At 45.9% G+C, this 20,509-nt stretch overlaps 1 protein-coding gene across 9 annotated transcripts in view; it reads left to right on the forward strand.

The window, feature by feature from the left end:
- The window catches only part of SULF2 (sulfatase 2), a 311,690-nt gene that overhangs the window by 249,741 nt on the left and 41,440 nt on the right, over positions 1-20,509 (forward strand). For all 9 annotated transcript variants that reach the window (XM_075901571.2, XM_089769700.1, XM_006132193.5 and 6 more), the window contains 4 exons: positions 2,469-2,644; positions 12,290-12,418; positions 14,929-14,985; positions 16,730-16,859. In XM_075901571.2, the coding sequence (XP_075757686.2) occupies positions 2,469-2,644; positions 12,290-12,418; positions 14,929-14,985; positions 16,730-16,859 (492 nt within the window). The remainder of the gene's footprint in view (positions 1-2,468; positions 2,645-12,289; positions 12,419-14,928; positions 14,986-16,729; positions 16,860-20,509) is intronic.

Here is a 20,509-nt window from a genome sequence, read left to right on the forward strand (position 1 = left end):
TCTAATCACAGATCTCACGTTACATTACCATAAAGACAATCTATCATGTTGTTAAATCCACCTGAGATGATAGAAACTGATTAAACCCTGAGCATGAAAAAATTATATGATGACTGATCTTTGTGGCTGTGTATTGATATACAGGCAGTCCCCGGGTTACGTACAAGATAGGGACTGTAGGTTTGTTCTTAAGTTGAATCTGTATGTAAGTCGGAACTGGCGTCCAGATTCAGCCGCTGCTGAAACTGATCAGTTTCAACAGTGGCTGAATCTGGACGCCAGTTCTGACTTACATACAGATTCAACTTAAGAACCCCAGGCATCCCCAAGTCAGCTGCTGCTGAAACTGATCAGCGGCTGATTCCAGGAAGCCCGGGGCAGGGGCTTCCTGTAGTCAGCCACTGGTCATTTTCAGCAGCTGCTGACTAGGGGACACCTGGGGCAGAGCAGCTGGGGTGCTGCTGGGTTGGTCCAGTGGCACCCAGAGCGGCGCTACGGGACCAACCGGCAGCGCCCCAGCTGCTGTACCACAGGCGTCCGGAGCAAAGCCGCGGAGCACGGGGGCAGCGGGACAGCCCAGACGTGCCGTGGCTATCCTGCTGCCCTCGGGCTCCGCGGCTTTGCTCTGCTCTGCTCCCCGTCCCCCAGGTCTGCAGACCAGGGGGAGGGGGAGCAGAGTAGAGCAGAGCGGCGGAACGCGCGGCCAGCTGACAGCCCAGACGCGTCTGGGCTGTCAGCTGGCCGCGTGCTCCGCTCTGCTTCCCCCCCTCCCCCCATGGTTTGCAGACCAGGGGGAGGGGAAGCAGAGCGGAGCAGAGCGGCAGAACGCGCGGCCAGCTGACAGCCCAGAAGCATCTGGGCTGTCAGCTGGCCGCGTGCTCCGCTCTGCTTCCCCCCCCCCATGGTTTGCAGACCAGGGGGAGGGGAAGCAGAGCGGAGCAGAGCAGAGCGGCAGAACGCGCGGCCAGCTGACAGCCCAGAAGCATCTGGGCTGTCAGCTGGCCGCGTGCTCCGCTCTGCTTTCCCCCCCCCCCATGGTTTGCAGACCAGGGGGAGGGGAAGCAGAGCGGAGCAGAGCAGAGCGGCAGAACGCGCGGCCAGCTGACAGCCCAGAAGCATCTGGGCTGTCAGCTGGCCGCGTGCTCCGCTCTGCGCCCCCCCCCCCCTGCAGATGAGGGGGAGGGGGAGCAGAGCGGAGCACAGCAGAGCAGAGCAGCGGAACGCGCGGCCAGCTGACAGCCCAGAAGCATCTGGGCTGTCAGCTGGCCGCGTGCTCCGCTCTGCTCCCCCTCCCCCTGGTCTGCAGACCAGGGGGAGGGGAGCAGAGCGGAGCGGAGCAGAGCAGAGCGGGAGAACGCGCGGCCAGCTGACAGCCCAGAAGCATCTGGGCTGTCAGCTGGCCGCGTGCTCCGCTCTGCTCCCCCTCCCCCTGGTCTGCAGACCAGGGGGAGGGGAGCAGAGCGGAGCGGAGCAGAGCAGAGCGGCAGAACGCGCGGCCAGCTGACAGCCCAGACACGTCTGGGCTGTCAGCTGGCTGCGCGTTCCGCCGCTCTGCTCTGCTCCGCTCTGCTCCCCCTCCCCCTGGTCTGCAGAGGGGGGGGGGGAGCAGAGCGGAGCGCGCGGCCAGCTGACAGCCCAGACGCGTCTGGGCTGTCAGCTGGCCGCGCGTTCCGCCGCCGCTTTGCTTCCTCTCCCTGGTCTGCTCGAGACCAGGGAGAGGAAGTGCCCCGTTCGTAACTGCTCTCGGGGACTGCCTGTACTTCAATACTCACCTAAAGGGACCCATTTAAACCTTCTCCCCTCCTCCCAAAAAAAATTCCGATTTAAGGTTGAGACACTTGCTATCTGGTAAATTCAGAGTGAAAGGCGGTATCTGCTGTTTAGTTAGGAGAGTCTGCAAACATTCTTTGTAAATGGGACTCACTTGAATGGCACCAAAATGGTCAAATGGCATTTCACCAAGTATTAAATAAGTGTGAAATCCTAAATGGATCTCTTTATTAAGAAAGTTTGCCAAATAAAAATTTAAAGAAGATAAAGGCCTAAAATTCAAAAGAGCTCAGTATGTGTCAGCTTCCATTTAGGAACCTAAATAAATGGGCAGCATGTAAACTTTCCAATGGACAATCTGGGTGCAAAGTACTTTTGAAAACTTTCAATTCAAATTAGATACCAAAATAGGAGCTGAGCTTTTTGAAAGTTTGTCCTTAAATGTGTGGTCACTCTCGTCATTCAGTAAAATATTACTCTATTTCATTTGTAAGTGTTTATAGATTGTTCTTTCAAAGAAAATAGCCTCTATTAATCAGGATGGTTGCTTGATTAGAATGCATGCATGTCTTATTGGAATGTCCTTGTTAAGAATGTCAACACCCTGTTATACAGTATGTATGTGTACACTTGTGCACAGAAGTATTTCAAATGTTATGTGTACTGTGTTATTTAGTGAAAAATATTTCTTTTTTCAGATTTATAATACATTGGTTGAAACAGGTGAACTGGACAATACCTATATAATATATACAGCAGATCATGGCTATCATATTGGGCAGTTTGGACTGGTGAAAGGGAAGTCCATGCCTTATGAGTTTGATATCAGAGTTCCATTTTATGTGCGAGGTCCGAATGTGGAGGCCGGGTCATTGTAAGTCCTTGTTTTTCAGCTCCTGATTTATTGTTTATCATGTTTGATATGTAAAGGAGTGAGAGATCGGTGGCCATGGGCCAAAGGTTTAAAAGCCACAGGCACCGAAGTACAACAGTACAATCAGATTAAAAAAATGTGTTGAGTCTGAGATTGAGACAGAATCTGTGTTTTATTGGTTCATTGAGCTTGATAGTTAGGAGTGTGTCCTTAACTTCCATTGTCTACGCCAGTGAGAACTTTGCGTGACATTAAGCACATCCCTGAGCAATGGATAGGTCAGAAACTTCACAGCCCAGTTTCTGGGGGTGGCATTGTGACTTTAAGGCTAGGTCTCCACATCTGAAGGCATTGCTATGTCAATCAGAGGTGTGAGCCTGACAGATGTGCCCACAAAAGCCCCACCTGTCCATGCAGCTATATCAGTGAAACTACAGGTTGAAACGCTCTTCACCAGGATTCTCTAGTCCAGCAACATCCATGGCGGGTCCAGCATGGATGTTGCAAGACCAGAGAGTCCCTGTGGAGAGCCAGCAGTAAGGATCCCTGCAGGGCCAGCAGGACAGTGGGCTGCCCGCAGGGAGCTGACAGCGGGGCTACCCAGAGCGTGGCAGCGTGGCTGCTCAGTGGGGTTGGGAGACTTGCGGGGCTGCTCATGGAGCCCCAGCGTGTGTGCGGCTGCTCAGGAGGCAACTGCCCTGGGAGCTCCGGCACACATGGCTGTCTGGAACCCCAGCATGTGGTGCATGCTGCTGCCTGGAGCTCCAGCACAGGGCTGCCCGGCAGAGCCATGGCAGCCATGGCTGCCCAGCGGGTCAGTACGGCAGTGGAGCCATCTGAGAAGTCAGCAGCTGGGGTAGGGAAGCCGGTGGCAGGGGTCCAAAAATGGTCTTGCAAAATCCCTCATCCAGGGCTAGTGAGGTCCTGAGGGTGCTGGACCAGAGAGGTCCAACCTGTACCAGTATAGCTTATTTGGCTTCGGGGGGAGGGGAAAAAGTGGGGCACAGAAAACTGGGATCAGATATTGCAGAAAAGCATAGAGTTGCTGCTCTAAACTTTGCCCAAACTAGGGGTATGTCTACACTAGCCCCCTAGATCAATCTAGGAAGGCTAATGAGGGCGGTATTTAAACCTGCAATGAGGTTTACCAGCTAATTCGAGTTAGGGCTTTATTTCAGAATCCCGTTTCACTGCCGCTTGTAGACGCGGGCAGTTACTTCAGGCTAGTCAATTTCTAAAATGGCGACCGGCCGGGAACACGCAAATCAAGCGCGGGCTATTTAAATCCTGTGCTTCATTTGCAATTTCGGTCACCCTCATTAGCCTCCCTAGATTGATCTAGGAGGCTAGTGTAGACATACCCTAGAAGTACTTTGCTGGTATACACGATAGTACTTCTAGTATAGACCTGACCTAAGACAAATTTCTGCCTCACAGTTCCTCCCCTGCTTCCTTCTTGCCTTGTGTGGGTAGTCATGTGCTGTTGTCTGTACCAGCAGTGAATTGACTTCTGCACTCATTCAGCTGAACTGGCCTATGAGTGGAGAGATGAAACCAAGATACTACCCATTCCCTGCCTTTACTCATCCATTCCTTGGTTACCTCCTCCATGGCAGATCCAGTAGCCTATTCTAAAATATAATCAGAGTTCTATGAACCCTGGTCCCTTGCTCAGGTGAGCGATCCAAGTCACTGGGTAACCCTTTGGCATTCATCCAGTCCAAATTCTGTGTAATGTTGCACGAAGTGCCTAGTCATTTCTTCTGTTCATTTCAGTAAGATTTTGGGCCATGAAATATGCCAGATAACAATAGAATCATAGAGCTGGAAGAGACCTCAGGAGGTCATCAAGTCCAGCCCCCTGCACAAGGCAGGACTAATCCCAACTAAATGAACACAGCAAGTCAAGCCCAAACTTAAACACCTCTAGGGATGGAGATTCCACCCTCACCCTAGGAAACCCATTCCAGTATTTCACCACCCTCCTAGTTTTTCCTAATATCCAGCCTAGATCTCCCCCACTGTACGTTTATTATGTTCCCTGCCACTGTAGATAGTTATCAGAGATTAATTAAAAGATAGAATAGAATCGCTATACTCTCCTCTTTCAGCTTGTAAAGAAAAATGTACATAGTATTTTCCACGTATGACATAAACAAAAAGTTTTCCTTTCTGTATCCTTTGGGATTACATATTTAAACTGTTTGTCAGTGACACACGAGAATGCAGAATATGCCTGTTAATTAAAAAGGTAGCTTTGATCAGCTAAGAAATTATGTAAATATACTTTCTAAGTAATTATTCTAATAGCAAATATTTTCATTTAAGTAATGATTTTGGACAGAGTGCCATCATTTGCTGCCTTTTATTTATATCAGCATGCATGTTTTAGCATAATTACCACATATAAAATCTTCCACCCACAATTTTTTCCTTATACTTACAGAGAAAAAGATGTAAGCAACTAATATTAAGACTGTAAGGGTATGTCTACACTACAAAGTTAATTCGAACTAACGGACATTAGTTTGACTTAACTTTGATAGGCGCTACACAAGCGCTCCGCTAGTTCGAACTTAATTCGAACTAGCAGAGCGCTTAGTTCGAACTAGGTAAACCTCATTCTACGAGGACTAAGCCTAGTTCGAACTTACTAGTTCGAATTAAGGAGTGTGTAGCCCCTTAATTCGAACTAATGGGAGGCTAGCCCTCCCCAGCTTTCCCTAGTGGCCACTCTGGGCACCACCAGGGAAACTCACTCGTATGCCCCCCTCCCGGCCCCGGACCCCTTAAAGGGGCACGGGCTGGCTACGGTGCCCGTGCCAGGTGCAAGCCTGCCAGCACCCAGCCAGCAGACCCTGCACCTGCCACGGATCGAGCCAGCCATCCGATGCCCCCCAGCCCTCCCCCTCTTCCCGGGACCAGGCTGGCGGCTCCCGGGAGCTTGCCTGGGACCGCAAGAGGCGGGCACCCGTCTGGGCTAGTGCGGACATCGTGGACCTCGTCCACGACCTCCGCACTAGGCACAGGAAAGTGGCCGTCTAGGGCAGGAGAGCTGCCAGCCTAGCCACCCAGGAGCAGGTGTGCCTGAAAATCAAGGTGGTCCACTGAGACCCCCGACCCTGAGCCCTGAGCTTATAATGGCAGTACTGGGTCAGACCAAAGGTCCATCTAGCCCAGTAGCCTGTCTGCCGACAGCGGCCAACCCTAGGGACCCTGGAGGGGATGGACCGGAGACAGTGACCAAGCCATTTGTCTCATGCCATCCCTCTCCAGCCTTCCACAAACTTTGGGCAGGGACACCACTCCTACCCCCTGGCTAATACCACTCCATGGACCCAACCTCCATCACTTTATCTCACTTCTCTTTAAACTCTGTTCTAGTTCTAGCCTTCACAGCCTCCTTCAGCAAGGAGTTCCACAGGTTGACTCTTTGCTTTGTGAAGAACAACTTTCTGTTACTAGTTTGAAGCCTGCTACCCATTCCTTTCCTTTGGTGTCCTCTAGTCCTTCTATTATGGGAACTAATGGAGAACTTTTCTGTATGCACCCTTTCCACCCCACTCATGCTTTTGTAGACCTCTATCCTATCCCCCCCTCCATCTCCTCTTTTCTAAGCTGAAAAGTCCCAGTCTTTTTAGCCTCTCTTCATATGGGACCTGTTCCAAACCCCTCATCATTGTAGTTGCCCTCCCCTCTCCCAGCCTCTCTCTTCCCCTCTCCCACCTCCTTTTCCCAGTCTCCCCCAGTTTTGTTCAATAAAGAGAGATTCTATTTTTGAACACAATTGTCCTTTATTTTGTACATCAGGAAGGGGGGCTAGGGAGGGGTAAGTGGAAGGAGGTGAGGGAGGAATGGGGTACGAGCCCCCGATGGGGAGGACTGAGCTGGCTCTGCGGGCTTCTGGGGGTGGAAGCTTTCCTGCAGCCCCCCAATTGCCCTCTCTCCCCAGATGGCAGCCTGCGGCAAGTGCAGCCAGTCTGATGGCCGAGTGCTGTGATGTGCCCAGTGTGGATACTCCAGGCAATCCAAGCCAGGACTGCTTTGCAAGCAGGGCACCCCTGAGAATTGTCTGTCCGGGGTGGGGTTCGGGTCCCTTTAAGCATAGCCCTCGGCTAGCCTGAGACAGCAGCTCCACGCTCTTAAGTCCTCATCTGATGCCCTGCCGGCACTGCTTCCGGCCATCCTTAACCCCGGTTCAGGGTCCACTCTGTGTGGACATGCTAGTTCGAATTAGCAAAACACTAATTCGAACTAGTTTTTTAGTCTGGATGCGTTAGTTCGAATTAGCTTAGTTCGAATTAGCGCTGTAGTGTAGACATACCCTAATATAGTAGCAAATGTCTTTAAAGTCTTATTTAGTTTGCTGATTAAATTGATATTATTAAAAAGGGCAAGAAAGTTTTAAATACTGTAGATGTTGTGCCAAAATCCCTTGACATGGGATTATTACTTATTTAATCAGCAGTTGTCCATGATCTCTGTCCGAAAAAACTCCTAATATAATGTAGAGATTATTTGAAAGAAAGTACTTCACAATAGCAACACAATGGTCTAATTTTCAGAGGTGCTGACCAGACAACTCTGTGAAAGACATGGGATTAAGAGAAGATCTGGTGGAGTGATATGACTGTGGAGCAGGGCACAACCATAATTTTCATAAGGAAGGGGCCTAGAGCTCTTTCCCTCTTGTCCCCACATCTAGTCTCTAGTATTCCCCTTATTGCTCCTAGTCCTGAGCTCTCGCACACTGCCTCTACACAGCCACATGCGCCTCCCCCCAACACACATACACACACAGCCCCACACCGGGCTCCGAGCTTTCTTCCCTCCACAGAGCACTTACCCAGGGAGCTATTCAGACAGAAGAGCATCATCCCCACCAGGGGCCAGGCATCCCAGACCTCATTTTCCTTCTGCATCTCTGCTCCCTCAGGAAATACCAAAAGTCCAGATCCAATAGCCGGGATTGGGTGTTCTGGTGTCCCCTGCTCCACTTCTCCCTAAGGCTACGTCTACACTGCAGGCTTTTTGTGCAAAAATTTGCGGAGCGTCTACACTACATTTGTGCTCTTGCGCAAGTAAAAGAGGGCTTCTTGTGCAAGAGTTATTCTTCTCCCCATGAGGAATAAGCCCTCTTGTGCAAGAAGGCAGTGTGGACAGGCAACAGGTGTTTCTTGCGCAAGAAACCCCTATCGCTAAAATGGCCATCAGAGCTTTCTTGTGCAAGAGAGCGTCCACACTGCCATGGATGCTCTTGCGCAAAAGCACCTCTTGTGTGCAAAAGCACATGGCAGTGTGGATGCGCTCTTGCGCAAGTACTTTTGCACAAGAAGCCTGTAGTGTAGACATAGCCTAGGGGTTGGGGGTGCCCATGGACACTGGAAGGACTGTAAAGGTGGAGGAGCCAAGCAGGTGCACAAGACTGTAGTATCCTTCTCACATTTGGGCTGCCTTTCCATCAGGGTGGGGTGGCTGGTTCAAATTTCCAGCTCTGGTCAGGGGATAAGGCAGGTTTTTGGACTCCCTTTCCTCCAGTTATGCCCCTGCTTTATAGAAGGAAGGGAGGGTGCATGGGCAACCAGTAGGCTGTTCCAAGCTTTCAAGGTGGCATGAAGGGTCTGGAGTGAAGCCCTGAGTGTGGGGAGGAGACCAAAGGAGCAATTAGAAGAGAGAGGCTCGGAATGAACATAAGGCACAGGCAGGAGGTTGGGTATGAAAGGAAGAGATGAGGATCCAGAGGCTCCACAGGGACTTTGCTATTGATTTTATGAGTAAGGTAGTACAGGGATAGTGTCAGAGGTATGAAAACATTAAGCGAGAGAGAGGAAGCCAAGTCCTGTATCACTTGGAGCATTGACTGGAGAGGACGCTATTAGCTAAGAAGGGAGGAGGATCTGTGGGCTCCTCTGTTTTGAGATGACTGTGTTTTGAGATGACTGTGCCTTTTGAATCACTAGTGAACGATGCCTCACAGAACCTTCCCCATTGTTTTTTCTGATTGAATGCCTTTATATGTTGGAAAATATTTTCTGTTAGGATCACAGGAATCAAGACACTGAAAAGACCTTGTCTTGCTCTTTTCGTGGGATGAACTCTGCTTTACTAAGTCCCCTGGAGAGAGGATGTATCAGATAGTAAATTGATGCTGTCATTGAGTCTGTATTTCCACATATAATATCCATTTTTAATCTACACTTTGCTAATGAACACATTATTTTTCTTCCAAAATAATTGCACCCTTATCAGCAAAGATTTAATAGCTGATTTGACACTGTAGCGAGGTGTCATTACTAAGCCTTTATTACCCCCACCAAGAATACTATGCAACATTTATTAGCAATGAATATAAAATGACATGTATCAAGAAATGAACAAATGTAATATCCTTACTTTTGTCATTGTCTTTTTCTCTTGCTAACTCACAAAATCTAATAATTCTCAAGTGATTAGTGTGAATTAGCAAGGTTCTACTCTTCTTTATTTTAAGATAGAAATCTATACAAAGCCTTGTAGCTGTGTATAGGGCACTATATTTATTGTACTTTGCCTGCAAAGAATGGGGAAAGTAATTCCTGGTCCCCAAAGGCACAGAAATAATTTTTCCTGCATAAAAGCATTTTTGCTATTTTCCACTTTTTTGTGATGTCTCCATTTATTTGTTTTAAAGTGATGCTAAGTGTACATAATCAGAAATAATGGAAAAGCAGCAAACAGTACATACTTCCATGATGATATAATTGTAACAAAAATTGATCTTAAATATATTTAAAATAAACATATTTTCTGAGGTGTAGCACCATTCAGTTAGTGAGAAGCAATTGGGCAATTCCCACGGAACCAGGTTGAAAGCAAGAATAAAAGTATGACTACTCTGTGTCAGATCAGTGGTCCATCTAGCTCTGTTCGTTGTCTCTCACCAATAGCCTGTGCTGCTAATCAGAACAGGACAGTTATCGAGTGATGCACCCCCTTGTCGGCCACTCCCAGCTTCTGGAAATTAGAGGCCTAGGATATGCAGAGCATGGGGTTGAGTCTCTGACCATGTTAGCTAGTAGCCATTGATGGATCTCCTCTGTGAACTTATCTAATTATTTTTTCATTTTTTTGGCCTTCTCAACCTCCTCTGGTAGCAGCTTCCATGGATTGTGTGGTTTGTAAAGCAGTGCTTCTTTTTGTTTGTTTTAAACCTGCTGCCTATTAATTTCACTAGAAATGGTTCTTATGTTATGTGAAGGGGTAAATAACACTTCCTTATTCACTTTCTCCACATCATTCATGATTTTATACATCCTTCCTTAGTTGTCTCTTTGCCAAGCTGAACATTCCCAGTCTTTTTAATCTCTCATATTAAAGGTGTTCCATCCTCTTAATTATTTTTGTTGCCACTCTCTGTATCCTTTCTAATTCTAAGATATATTTTTAGATGGAGTGACCAGAATTAAACTCAGTTTCCAGGGACGGAACTGCCATGGATTTATGTGGTGGCATTATGATCTTTTTGGTCTTATTATCAATCCCTTTTCTAAAGGTTCCTGAAATCATGTTAGCTTTTTGGACTGCCGCTGCACATAGAGCAGATATTTTCAGAGAACTATCCACCATGATTCCAAGATCTCTTTCTTGAGTGGTAGCACCTAATTTAGACCTCATCATTTTGTATGCATGGTTGGGATTGTTTTCCACTTGTTACACTGGGTTTTCAGAACCTGCTGCAGTGGTTAACTTAACTGTTTCACTCCAGGCAGTATCAGGAATAAATCAATGCAAATACAGCTCTCCAGCAGATGAAAGATTAAAACAAGTAAGCGCTGTTATCCAAAAATACAGTGTATTACATTGAAGCACACCGCTGATGCATGTGATGGGTTTAGAACATCCCAAATATTTATCTAAATTCTGGGACAGTATTGAGTAACTGACAGTAGGTCTGCAGTGCCATTTGCTTACTTGCCAGGGAAAAAAGGTGTCAGGGGAAAAAAGACACTCTGCAGGTAGCTTCAGTGGACTGCTCCAAAGCACACTGTTATTTTTATAACTAACTTTTATAAAACACAAAAATCATAGTGATCCCTACTGAATCATCACTTTTCCTACCTTTCAATAGACTGTTTATCAACAAAAACTCTTAGTCATTATAACTTCTATATCAAAGGCATCCAAATTCAAGGTTCTCATCCACTTACCCTCTTTCTGTCTCAGTTGTTGACTTTTTCTTTTCCCTTCTCCCATTCAGATTATCAGAAACTGTAGCTAGTTTTGACCTTGCATTCCTGCTTTCAAATGAACCCTTAACTGTGTAGTGGTCTGTTTTATTAATTCATGGTGGCTGAATGCACATGATTGCAGTTGACTTAATCACATTTCGGGGGTACATGTAACCCTTAAATCCAGGATAACACACAATACTTTACTTTGCCTTTCTCAACATTTAATTTCATCTGCCAGTTTGTTGCTCATTAACCTAGGCTATGTCTAAACTACATTCCTCTTTCGAAAGAGGAATGTAAATGAGGCCTATCAAAAATTCAAATTAAGTGCAGATTTACAAATCTCGTGCTTCATTTGCATAATCGCGTGAGAGCACTTTTTCAAAAAAGGGTTTTTCGAAAAAGAAACCACAGTCTAGACGAGGTTCTTTTAAAAAAAACCACCCTTTTTCAAAAGAACCCGTACTCCTTTTTTCCCCCCGTAAAAGCACTCTCACGCGATTATGGAAATGAAGCCTGAGATTTGTAAATCTGCGCTTCATTTGAATTTGCGATCAGCTTCATTTACATTCCTCTTTCGAAAGAGGAATGTAGTTTAAATGTTCCGCCTGTGTAGTGAAATCCCTTTGTAAAACTTCTCATTCTACTTTTGGAGCGAGATGAAGGGGGATGTTACTAAATTGTTTACCTGCCCTAGTTACGCTGGATGCCTGGCTGTATTAGTACTTTGCAGAATGGAGAGGGATGGCTCTGTTATTATATTTGAACTATCACAGTTGGAGCTAGTTTTCTGTATTTTCCTTTTGCCTCCATCTTCTCTATCTTTTGTCTTTCCCTCCCTCTCATACGCTCTGAATGACAATAACCAACCCTTAGCTATTCCCTTTGGTAGTGAGACAGGATATTTCTTCTCCACACTCTTTCTGGTTGGGTCATAGGCCCAAATATTTGCTTTTGTGATATATGTTGAAATAGACAAAGTTTGTGTTCTGTCTCCCAGGGGTTTATTTTTAATAAAATCACCACAATAGATGACTTGCACATTATTTCTCTAAGTGCCCAGAGGAATTTTATCATGTGCTTTTTCACATCCCAGAATGGTGCTGAAACCTTCCTTTTAATCGTTAACTTGTTTTTCCTTATAAACTATTTTTTATGTTTGGTCTGAAATGCTATTGCTTTAGAACTAAATCTTCACATTAGATTTGCTTGGGGTTATGCGCGTGGGGGTAATTTGAATATTGTATTACTGTGTATGTTAATCCCTTTCAATATTGTGTTTTGTGTTTGCTAAGGTTGTATTTCCCTTTATTCTGGGCTGATGTCCCAGATGAAGTTTTTTCAGATCCCATATCCTGTGTGGAGGGGTTGGGTGAAGGTAGTTCACAATTTCTTCAAAGGTTCTCTAAACGGTGTCTTTATATATTTATTTCAGGAATCCTCACATTGTGTTGAACATTGATCTGGCTCCTACAATTCTAGATATTGCAGGGTTGGACATTCCACCTGACATGGATGGTAAATCCATTCTAAAACTGCTGGATTCTGAAAGACCAGTTAATAGGTAAAGAAGTGTACTTGTCTCCATGTTTCTGTGTGTCGTTCAGCCAGCTGCAGATAAATTTAAGGGGACACAGGGGCCATGTCTACACTAGAAAACTGTTCAAAAATTACTAAATTCAGCTTAATAATGTCCAATTTAACAAATCTGAACTAGCATGTCCTCACTATGGGGAAGCATAAAAATTAGTCTGGGGCAGACTCCATCAATGTGGAAATGCTGCCTCCAACTTAGAGCCTCTGGAAGCACCGGGGAGTAAATAGTTTGAATTACTCTTGAGAGTAGTTACAGGCAGTCCCCGGGTTATGTACAAGATAGGGACTGTAGGTTTGTTCTTAAGTTGAATCTGTATGTAAGTCGGAACTGGCATCCAGATTCAGCCGCTGCTGAAACTGACCAGCGGCTGACTACAGGGAGCCAGAGGCAGAGTTACTCTGCCCCAGGCTTCCTGGAATCAGCCGCTGATCAGTTTCAACAGGCTGAATCTGGACACCAGTTCTTACATACAGATTCAACTTAAGAACCCCAGGCGTCCCCAAGTCAGTTGCTGCTGAAACTGATCAGCGACTGATTCCAGGAAGCCCGGGGCAGAGCAACTCTGCCTCGGGCTTCCTGTAGTCAGCCACTGGTCAGTTTCAGCAGCAGCTGACTTGGGGACGCCTGGGGCAGAGCAGCACCCAAGCTGCTCTGCCCCAGGCATCCTGATTCAGCCGCTGCTGAAACTGACCAGCAGTGGCTGAATCAGGACGCCTGGGGCAGAGCAGCTGGGGTGCTGCTGGGTTGGTCCAGTAGCACCCAGAGCGGTGCTACGGGACCAACCGGCAGCGCCGCAGCTGCTGTACCACAGGCGTCCGGAGAAAAGCCGCGGAGCACGGGTGCAGCGGGACAGCCCAGACACGCCGCGGCTCTCCTGCTGCCCATGTGCTCCGCAGCTTTGCTCCCTGTCTCCCTGGTCTGCTGGTCTCCAGCAGATCAGAGAGACGGGGAGCAAAGCGGAGCAAAGCCATGGAGCACGCCAGCAGCGGGACAGCCACAGCGCGTCTGGGCTGTCTGCTGCCCGCGTGCTCTGCGGCTTTGCTCCGCTTTGTTCCCTGTCTCCCTGGTCTGTTGGTCTCCAGCAGACCAGAGAGACGGGAAGCAAAGCCGCGGAACACGCCGGCAGCGGGACAGCCGTGGCACGTCTGGGCTGTCCGCTGCCCGCTTGCTCCCCGGCTTTGCTCCCCGTCTCCCTGGTCTGGGGAGACGTGGAGCAAAGCCACGGAGCACACAGGCAGCAGACAGCCCAGATGCGCCGCGGCTGTCCTGCTGCCGGCGTCCTCAGAGGCTTTGCTTCCCGTCTCCCTGGTCTGCTGGTCTCCAACAGACCAGGGAGACGGGCAGCAAACCCCGTTTGTAACTGCGGATCCGACTTAAGTCGGATCCGCGTAACTCGGGGACTGCCTGTATTTTGAAATAGCATCACCGAGGCGTTCACACTGCCGTTATTTTGAAATAACTATTTCAAAATTAGCATCGCTCCTGATGAAAAGAGATTTTGAATTCTGTGGCCTGTTATTTCAAAATAACGGGCTTGGTAGTGTGGACGCTCCACTTATAAATTCGACCTGGGGGGGGGGGTGTAATTTTGAAATAAAATCCTAGTGTGGACCAGGGCAGAATGAATTACAGATATATACTCACAAGAAAATCTGCACAATTTAACTGAGTTCAATATTTCAGTTGGCCAGATCTAGATATATGCTGTACGGTATATGCCTTCCTGATAGCAAAACACAATGTGTGTGAGTGCAAACTAGCCTTTGGTCATGGCTGGAGATGTTTCTATTTGCATGAGTTGTAGATTTTAAATATGTCTGTGACATCCTTGATAGTTGTGTCTTTTAAACAAAACTTTTATTGTTGTTTAAACTGTAAAAACTAATTGTACATCAGTGCATTCTATAAACTCAGACTTTATGTTGTTTATATTGCTATATTGGAAATACATAATTATTTTCTGAGACTTTCCCTCAAGCTTTCCACTTTAAAAATGCTGGGAGGATTCACATGGGTGTTTGTGAGGGAGAATAGTCTGAGGAAAAAGCAACTGGAGGAGACAAGAGGGTTTGGGAAGATGTGTCCTTGGGGTAGAGAAGAGCAGCTGGGTCAGGAAAGGAGTTTTGTCAGGGCAGGAGGGTGGTTTTACAAGGTACTAAACTAGGTTCCAGAAAATCTAAATTTAAATACACACTTCCTTTCTGACCTCGGGCAAATCACTTAATCTCTCAGTGCAGCAATGGCTTTTATATAGGAACAGTGACTATATTCTGTGGCTCCACTGTGGATTTTGTCCCCGTGAGAGTGAATCCATCCTATATTCCTTCATGATTTGCATTGATGATGCATATATGTCTGTGTTGTGCAGTTACATATTCCCACAGGAGAAGCAGGTAATCTTTCTGGAGGAGCAGTGGGGAGGAAAAGAAGAGTCGCTGGGGCATAGCTTGCTTTTCATGAGACTTTTGTTTTTCTAGGTTCCATTTGAAAAAAAAGATGAAAGTGTGGAGAGACTCCTTCCTTGTGGAGAGAGGGTAAGGAAAGCGTTAATCACAGAGCCCAGTCACGCGAAACAGGAGCATCCCTACATGACTGGAGCTTTCTGTGAAATCATACAGCTAAGATTACCTCCCTGCACTGGGAGTGGCATTGCTGTAATACCCCTAATGCCAATGATTCTGTGGTAGAAGAGAACATGTGGTAGCTTTGTGCTAGCCCTGGTCCCAGCACATGGCCAGCGTAAGTGTACTGTGCATGGGGGTTGCGCTGGCAGCTGTGTGGTGGAGAGGAATGAAATTCTTGCCCTCCTCCCTCCATACAAGCCACAGAATGGGAGTAGCTCCCATAGCCTGCATGTGAATGGATCTTCCTAGCTGCAGATTGACTGTCCAAGCCCCCATGTGTCCTGCTGCCCCGCCCCTCTGCCCTCACACACAAGGATGTATGCTAAGCACTTGCCGAGTATTGCTCCCTGTGGCGTTCAGGAGGGTACAGTAACCTTTCATGGGTTCCCTGCATCACCCCTTGCAGTGAAATCATGCCCATACCTCTGCAGATCAGGCTTGCAGTGTGGTCAACCGGGTTTTTTTAAGGGACTGCCTCATTTTATGAACACTCATAGCTAGAGAACGATGTGAACCAAGCTTCTGCTCTGAGTTTGGGATCTGGATTTTGAAACGCTTCCTTCCACAAAGTGTGGGGACATCCTGATGTAGGATTCTCATGTGTACCCAGCTCTGTATTTACTCATGCTCTTACTGGGTTAATCAGATATCCCTCTTGAGGAAGCAGCAGGGGTCACCAAAAGGGGTCTAGGTCTTGCCTTCCCCCATTAGCAGCGTAGCCCTAGTTGCCAGGTGCATTTTCAGAACAAGCAGAAGTAGAGTGGGATCAGTGTCTTCTTGAAGCATTAGATTTTGGTCACTGGCAGAGACAGGACACCGACATGGATGGTCTGAGGCACTCTGGCAGACCTGGTGCAGTATTTAGAGTGAGTCTCTAGAAATGGGGCAGTGGCAGTCAAAAAAGCAAACAGAATGTTAGGAATCATTAAGAAAGGGATAGAGAATAAGACAAAGAATATCTTATTGCCTCTGTATAAGATCCACATCTTGAATATTGCATACAGATATGGTTGCCTCATGTCAAAAAAGATACATTGGCATTGGAAAGGGTTCAGAAAAGGGCAACAGAAATGATGAGGGGTTTGGAATGGGTGCCATATGAAGACAGATTAAAAGGGTTGGGACTTTTTAGCTCTGAAAAGGGGAGACTAAGGAGGGATATGATAGAGGTCTATAAAATCATGACTGATATGGAAAAAGTGAATAAGGAAAAGTTATTTACTTATTCCCACAATACAAGAACTAGGGGTCACCAAATGAAATTAATAGGTAGCAGGTTTAAAACAAACAAAAGGAAGGTTTTCTTCACACAGTGCACAATCCACCTGTGGAACTCCTTGCCAGAGGATATTGTGAAGACCAACACTTTAACAGGGTTCAAAAAGAACTAGATACATTCATGGAGGTCAGGTCCCTCAATGGCTATTAGCCAGGATGGGTAGGAATGGTGTCCCTAGCCTCTGTTTGTCAGAGGCTGGAAATGGATGACAGGAGAGGGATTACATAATTACCTGTTGTGTTCTCTCCCTCTGGGGCATCTGGCATTGGCCACTGTCGGCAGATAGGATATTAGGCTAGATTGAACTTTGTTCTGACCCATTATGGCCCTTTTTAAGTGTGTCTTAATGATATGCACTGTTTGTTTCTCCCCCAGTAAACTACTGCATAAGAGAGAGAATGAGAAGGTGGATGCTCAGGAAGAAAATTTCCTGCCAAAATACCAGCGTGTGAAGGATCTCTGCCAGCGAGCCGAGTATCAAACTGCCTGTGAACAGCTTGGGCAGGTGAGGCATATTTAGCTTGGAGTGCAAGAAGCTATATCAAGAGCTAAGTTTAACACCACTTGCAAATGGCGATAATGTCCTTCAGCTTGTTCTCCATGCCGGCCTGTAAATCAAGTGACTCGTTTTGTGGCCTTTGCTCAGAGCTAGAGTACAGCATTTATGAGATTGACTGGCAGTCAGGAAATTGCTGATTCAAGTGCCTGAGTATTGATTCCCAGCTACTGTAAGAGGACGGCCTAGTTTATTGTAACTTTCTGTTCCCTGCACAGAGGATACATTAGAGCTGAGAATTCACATTGAATGTTACAGACAAAAGCTTATTCCAGATGTACATACTTCCCTTTGCTATGATCTCATATTGATTTTATTTAATTATTTTAATTTGGTTTTAAACATACTAACATGAAAACCCAAATCTGGGCTATGTCTGCTTCTACAACTAATACAAATATACCATAAAACCATAGGTTGCATATACCATTTCCCCAGCTGCACGTGTTAACAGTGTGAGCGACTGAATGCTTAGCTGTCAAATTGGTCAATTGTGCCTGTGGTTTCTATGACTGTTACATGATGCTGCTCTGCAAATATGAAAAGATCCACAGCTCAGTCTCAAATTGCATAAGAGAGACTTAAATGATTATAGGTTACTTCTAGGAATGGGGCAGTTCCTAGGCCCCATGTAGGGTTTCCTTATGCCACCAGAGAGGTGCAAAAGTGCCATAAGCTTGTCTTAAATAGGATTCCACCAGTGTGTGGGGAAGGGGGGACCTTCAGCTGGTAGAAAGCTGGTATAGCTGGCTCTACAGCATTCCCTCCCGGTGTAGGAGCCAAAAGTGTGTGCTCCAAGGGCCAGAGCCCGCTGCTTCTAGTAAATTTCACCTGAGTGATAGCCACTAGAGCCAATATGAGTTGGTGCAAATTATATCAGTCCTGTGGATGCTTTAGCTTGTATCAGGGGACAGTCCTAGGATCAGGAAAGGCAGTAAAATGTAGTGTAAAGCCATCCTTGCCCATCTTCTACTGCCAGCTGCACCAATCTTCTGTTCAGTGCATCTGTGAATGGACCCATCATTTCTCAGCTGTTTAGGTATGACAGAGATGATCAGACATGTTTTGGAGTGGTTTTCGAATAAATTGATAAACTTAACAGTAACAAATCACCAGGACTAGATGGCATTCATCCAAGAGTTCTGAAAGAACTCAAATGTGAAATTGCAACACTACGAACTGTGGTTGGTAGCCTATCCTTTAAATCATCTTCTGTACCAAATAACTGGAGGATAACTAATGTGACGCAATTTTTTAAAAAGGGCTCTAGAGGTGATCCTGGCAATTACAGGCTGGTACTTCAGTACTGGGAAAATTGTTTGAAGCTAAAGAACAGAATTATCTGACACACAGATTAATGTAATTTGTTGGGGAAAAGTCAACTTAGTTTCTGTAAAGGGAAATCATGGCTCAGCAATCTTCTAGAATTTGGGGGGGTCAACAAACATGTGGACAAAGGGGGTCCAGAGGATATAGTGTACTTAGATTTCAAGAAAGCCTGTGACAGGGTACGTCACAAAAGGCTTTTAAGTAAAGTAAACTGTCATGCAATAAGAGGGAATGTCCTTTCATGCATTGATAACTGGTTAAAAGAGGAAAAACTGGTTAAAGAGGGTAGGAATAAAGAAATTATATCAAAAATACTTTTTAAAAAGACAGTCTTTCTAAAAGGTCACCAAAAGACTATAAATAATTTAAAAAGTGCTCCAAAAAGTCAAAAATAAAGTTTTAAGTTAGCAATTTAGGAGAAAGATTGGATGGCTAAGTGTGATTCAGGCTAGTTGCTAACTGTTAGTCATTCAATCTTTCTCCTAAATTGCTAGCTTAAAACTTTATTTTTGACTTTTTGGTGCATATTTTTTTATTATTTTTAGTCTTTTGGTGCACTTTTAGAAAGATTGTCTTTTAAAAAAAATTTTTATATAATTTTTTTATTCCTATCCTTTGTTTCCCATCTTTTAGCCTTCCATGTTTTCTTTTCCAGTGAGTGTTGCATTAATTGCAGCCAACAAAGGATGACTGTAGCCAGAGATGAAAGAACAGTTCAGGATTCATATTCAGAGATCTAAAGGGAGGGATGAGCTCTTTCTTCCCACGTGAAATAAAAAAACATTTATCCTAGTGCCTAATGGCTTGCACATAACTTCTTTCTCTTCCTTGCAATTCGGCCTTGCATGCTGAACTATCTTAGTAAGTGGAATCTGACCCACTTTCACCTACTGACTGCATTAATGTGCTTTTGTGGAAGCCAATTATGATATCAGTGTTACTCTGTGGAGCATTCCCAGCAACTCCTCGGTATCATAATAACAGTTGCATAAATGACTCCATTTAAGTAATTACACACATTTGCTTAGCATGTTTCACCTACTCAGCTAGACAATCACTCGTGAATCTAGTCCATGCCTTTGAAAATAGTGTATTTCCATTTGCTAAGATAAATAGAGGTCTGAGTTTGCAATATTTGCCCTTCGGACCCTGCTCTTTCTTTGTTGTGCTACTTGTTATGTCTTTGTGTAGGTTAAAAGGGTTTGTTGTGCACGGCTGTTTTCTCCAGAATATAGAGTACGTCTCCAGTTCCCTCGCATTTAACAGCTCTGCCTGTGGAAGACTAGATGCTCTGCATTCCCTCTGGCTGTTGTATGCTATGCAGGGGGTGTTGAAAATTCCCCTATTGTAAGGAAATACCAAGGTGGCATAAAGATTGCTCTGCGCTACTTGCTTCTTGGGCCCCCATACTCCTCTGGAGTAGGACACAGGTCATGGCAGGCCAGAGATAGGAGCAGTTGTGACCAGGTCATGCTATATTAAAGTGAGCCATAGCTGGCAAAGCACTCACTAGGGCAGTGGTGGGCAACCTGCGACCCATCGGGGTTCTATATATGGCCCACCCATGAGACATTTTATTTTCCATTACCCACAGGCAGCCCCTTTTGTCATAATAAAAACACTGTCAATTCCAAGAGAGATTCACAGAGGAAATAAGCGAACTGCATGAAAAAATCTACTGGGAAGGCCACAGCTATTTATTTCGGATTGGAGCCCCAAGTAATGACTTTGAATTAACATCCGTAATTGCTCCAGTGGCCGGAAAGCTCTGAAGCACAATAATGCAAAACCACTTGATGCTGGTAGAGAATGGAATGGAAGTTAAGATGTCTTGCTATGAATACACAATATAGCATGCTTCTGCCACCCGGGATTATGTGCATGTTAAAAGTGAGTAGCTTCACTGAAGAAATCCAAGACATTATTACTGTGTTCGTGCGTAAAGGGAAAGTAGCTGTTTCCTATAAATCCGTTGCTATATTGTGTTTTATAAGTAGTGCCCAACTTCTACTACATGTAGAAGATATTTTGGACCTTTATGGGGTGATATTCCAGGATCACTTTTCCATAATACTAAAGTTGCCCATTCAAGCCTGGGTTTATCAGTTAATCTTGTTGACTACACACACTCCCCTCACCCTTTTTTGCCTCCGTATCAGAGGCAGCAAGGGGGAGGAGAGCAGGAGCTGGCGCCCATTAGGAGTTGTCTTTAAGCAAGCTCCTCACGAGCACTGGATCCACCTTCCTTCCGCACCTCTGTGCTGTTGCCT

The sequence above is a fragment of the Pelodiscus sinensis genome, chromosome 17, assembly GCF_052426305.1.
Source record: "Pelodiscus sinensis isolate ZL-2025 chromosome 17, ASM5242630v1, whole genome shotgun sequence".
Classification (NCBI taxonomy): Eukaryota; Metazoa; Chordata; order Testudines; family Trionychidae; genus Pelodiscus; species Pelodiscus sinensis.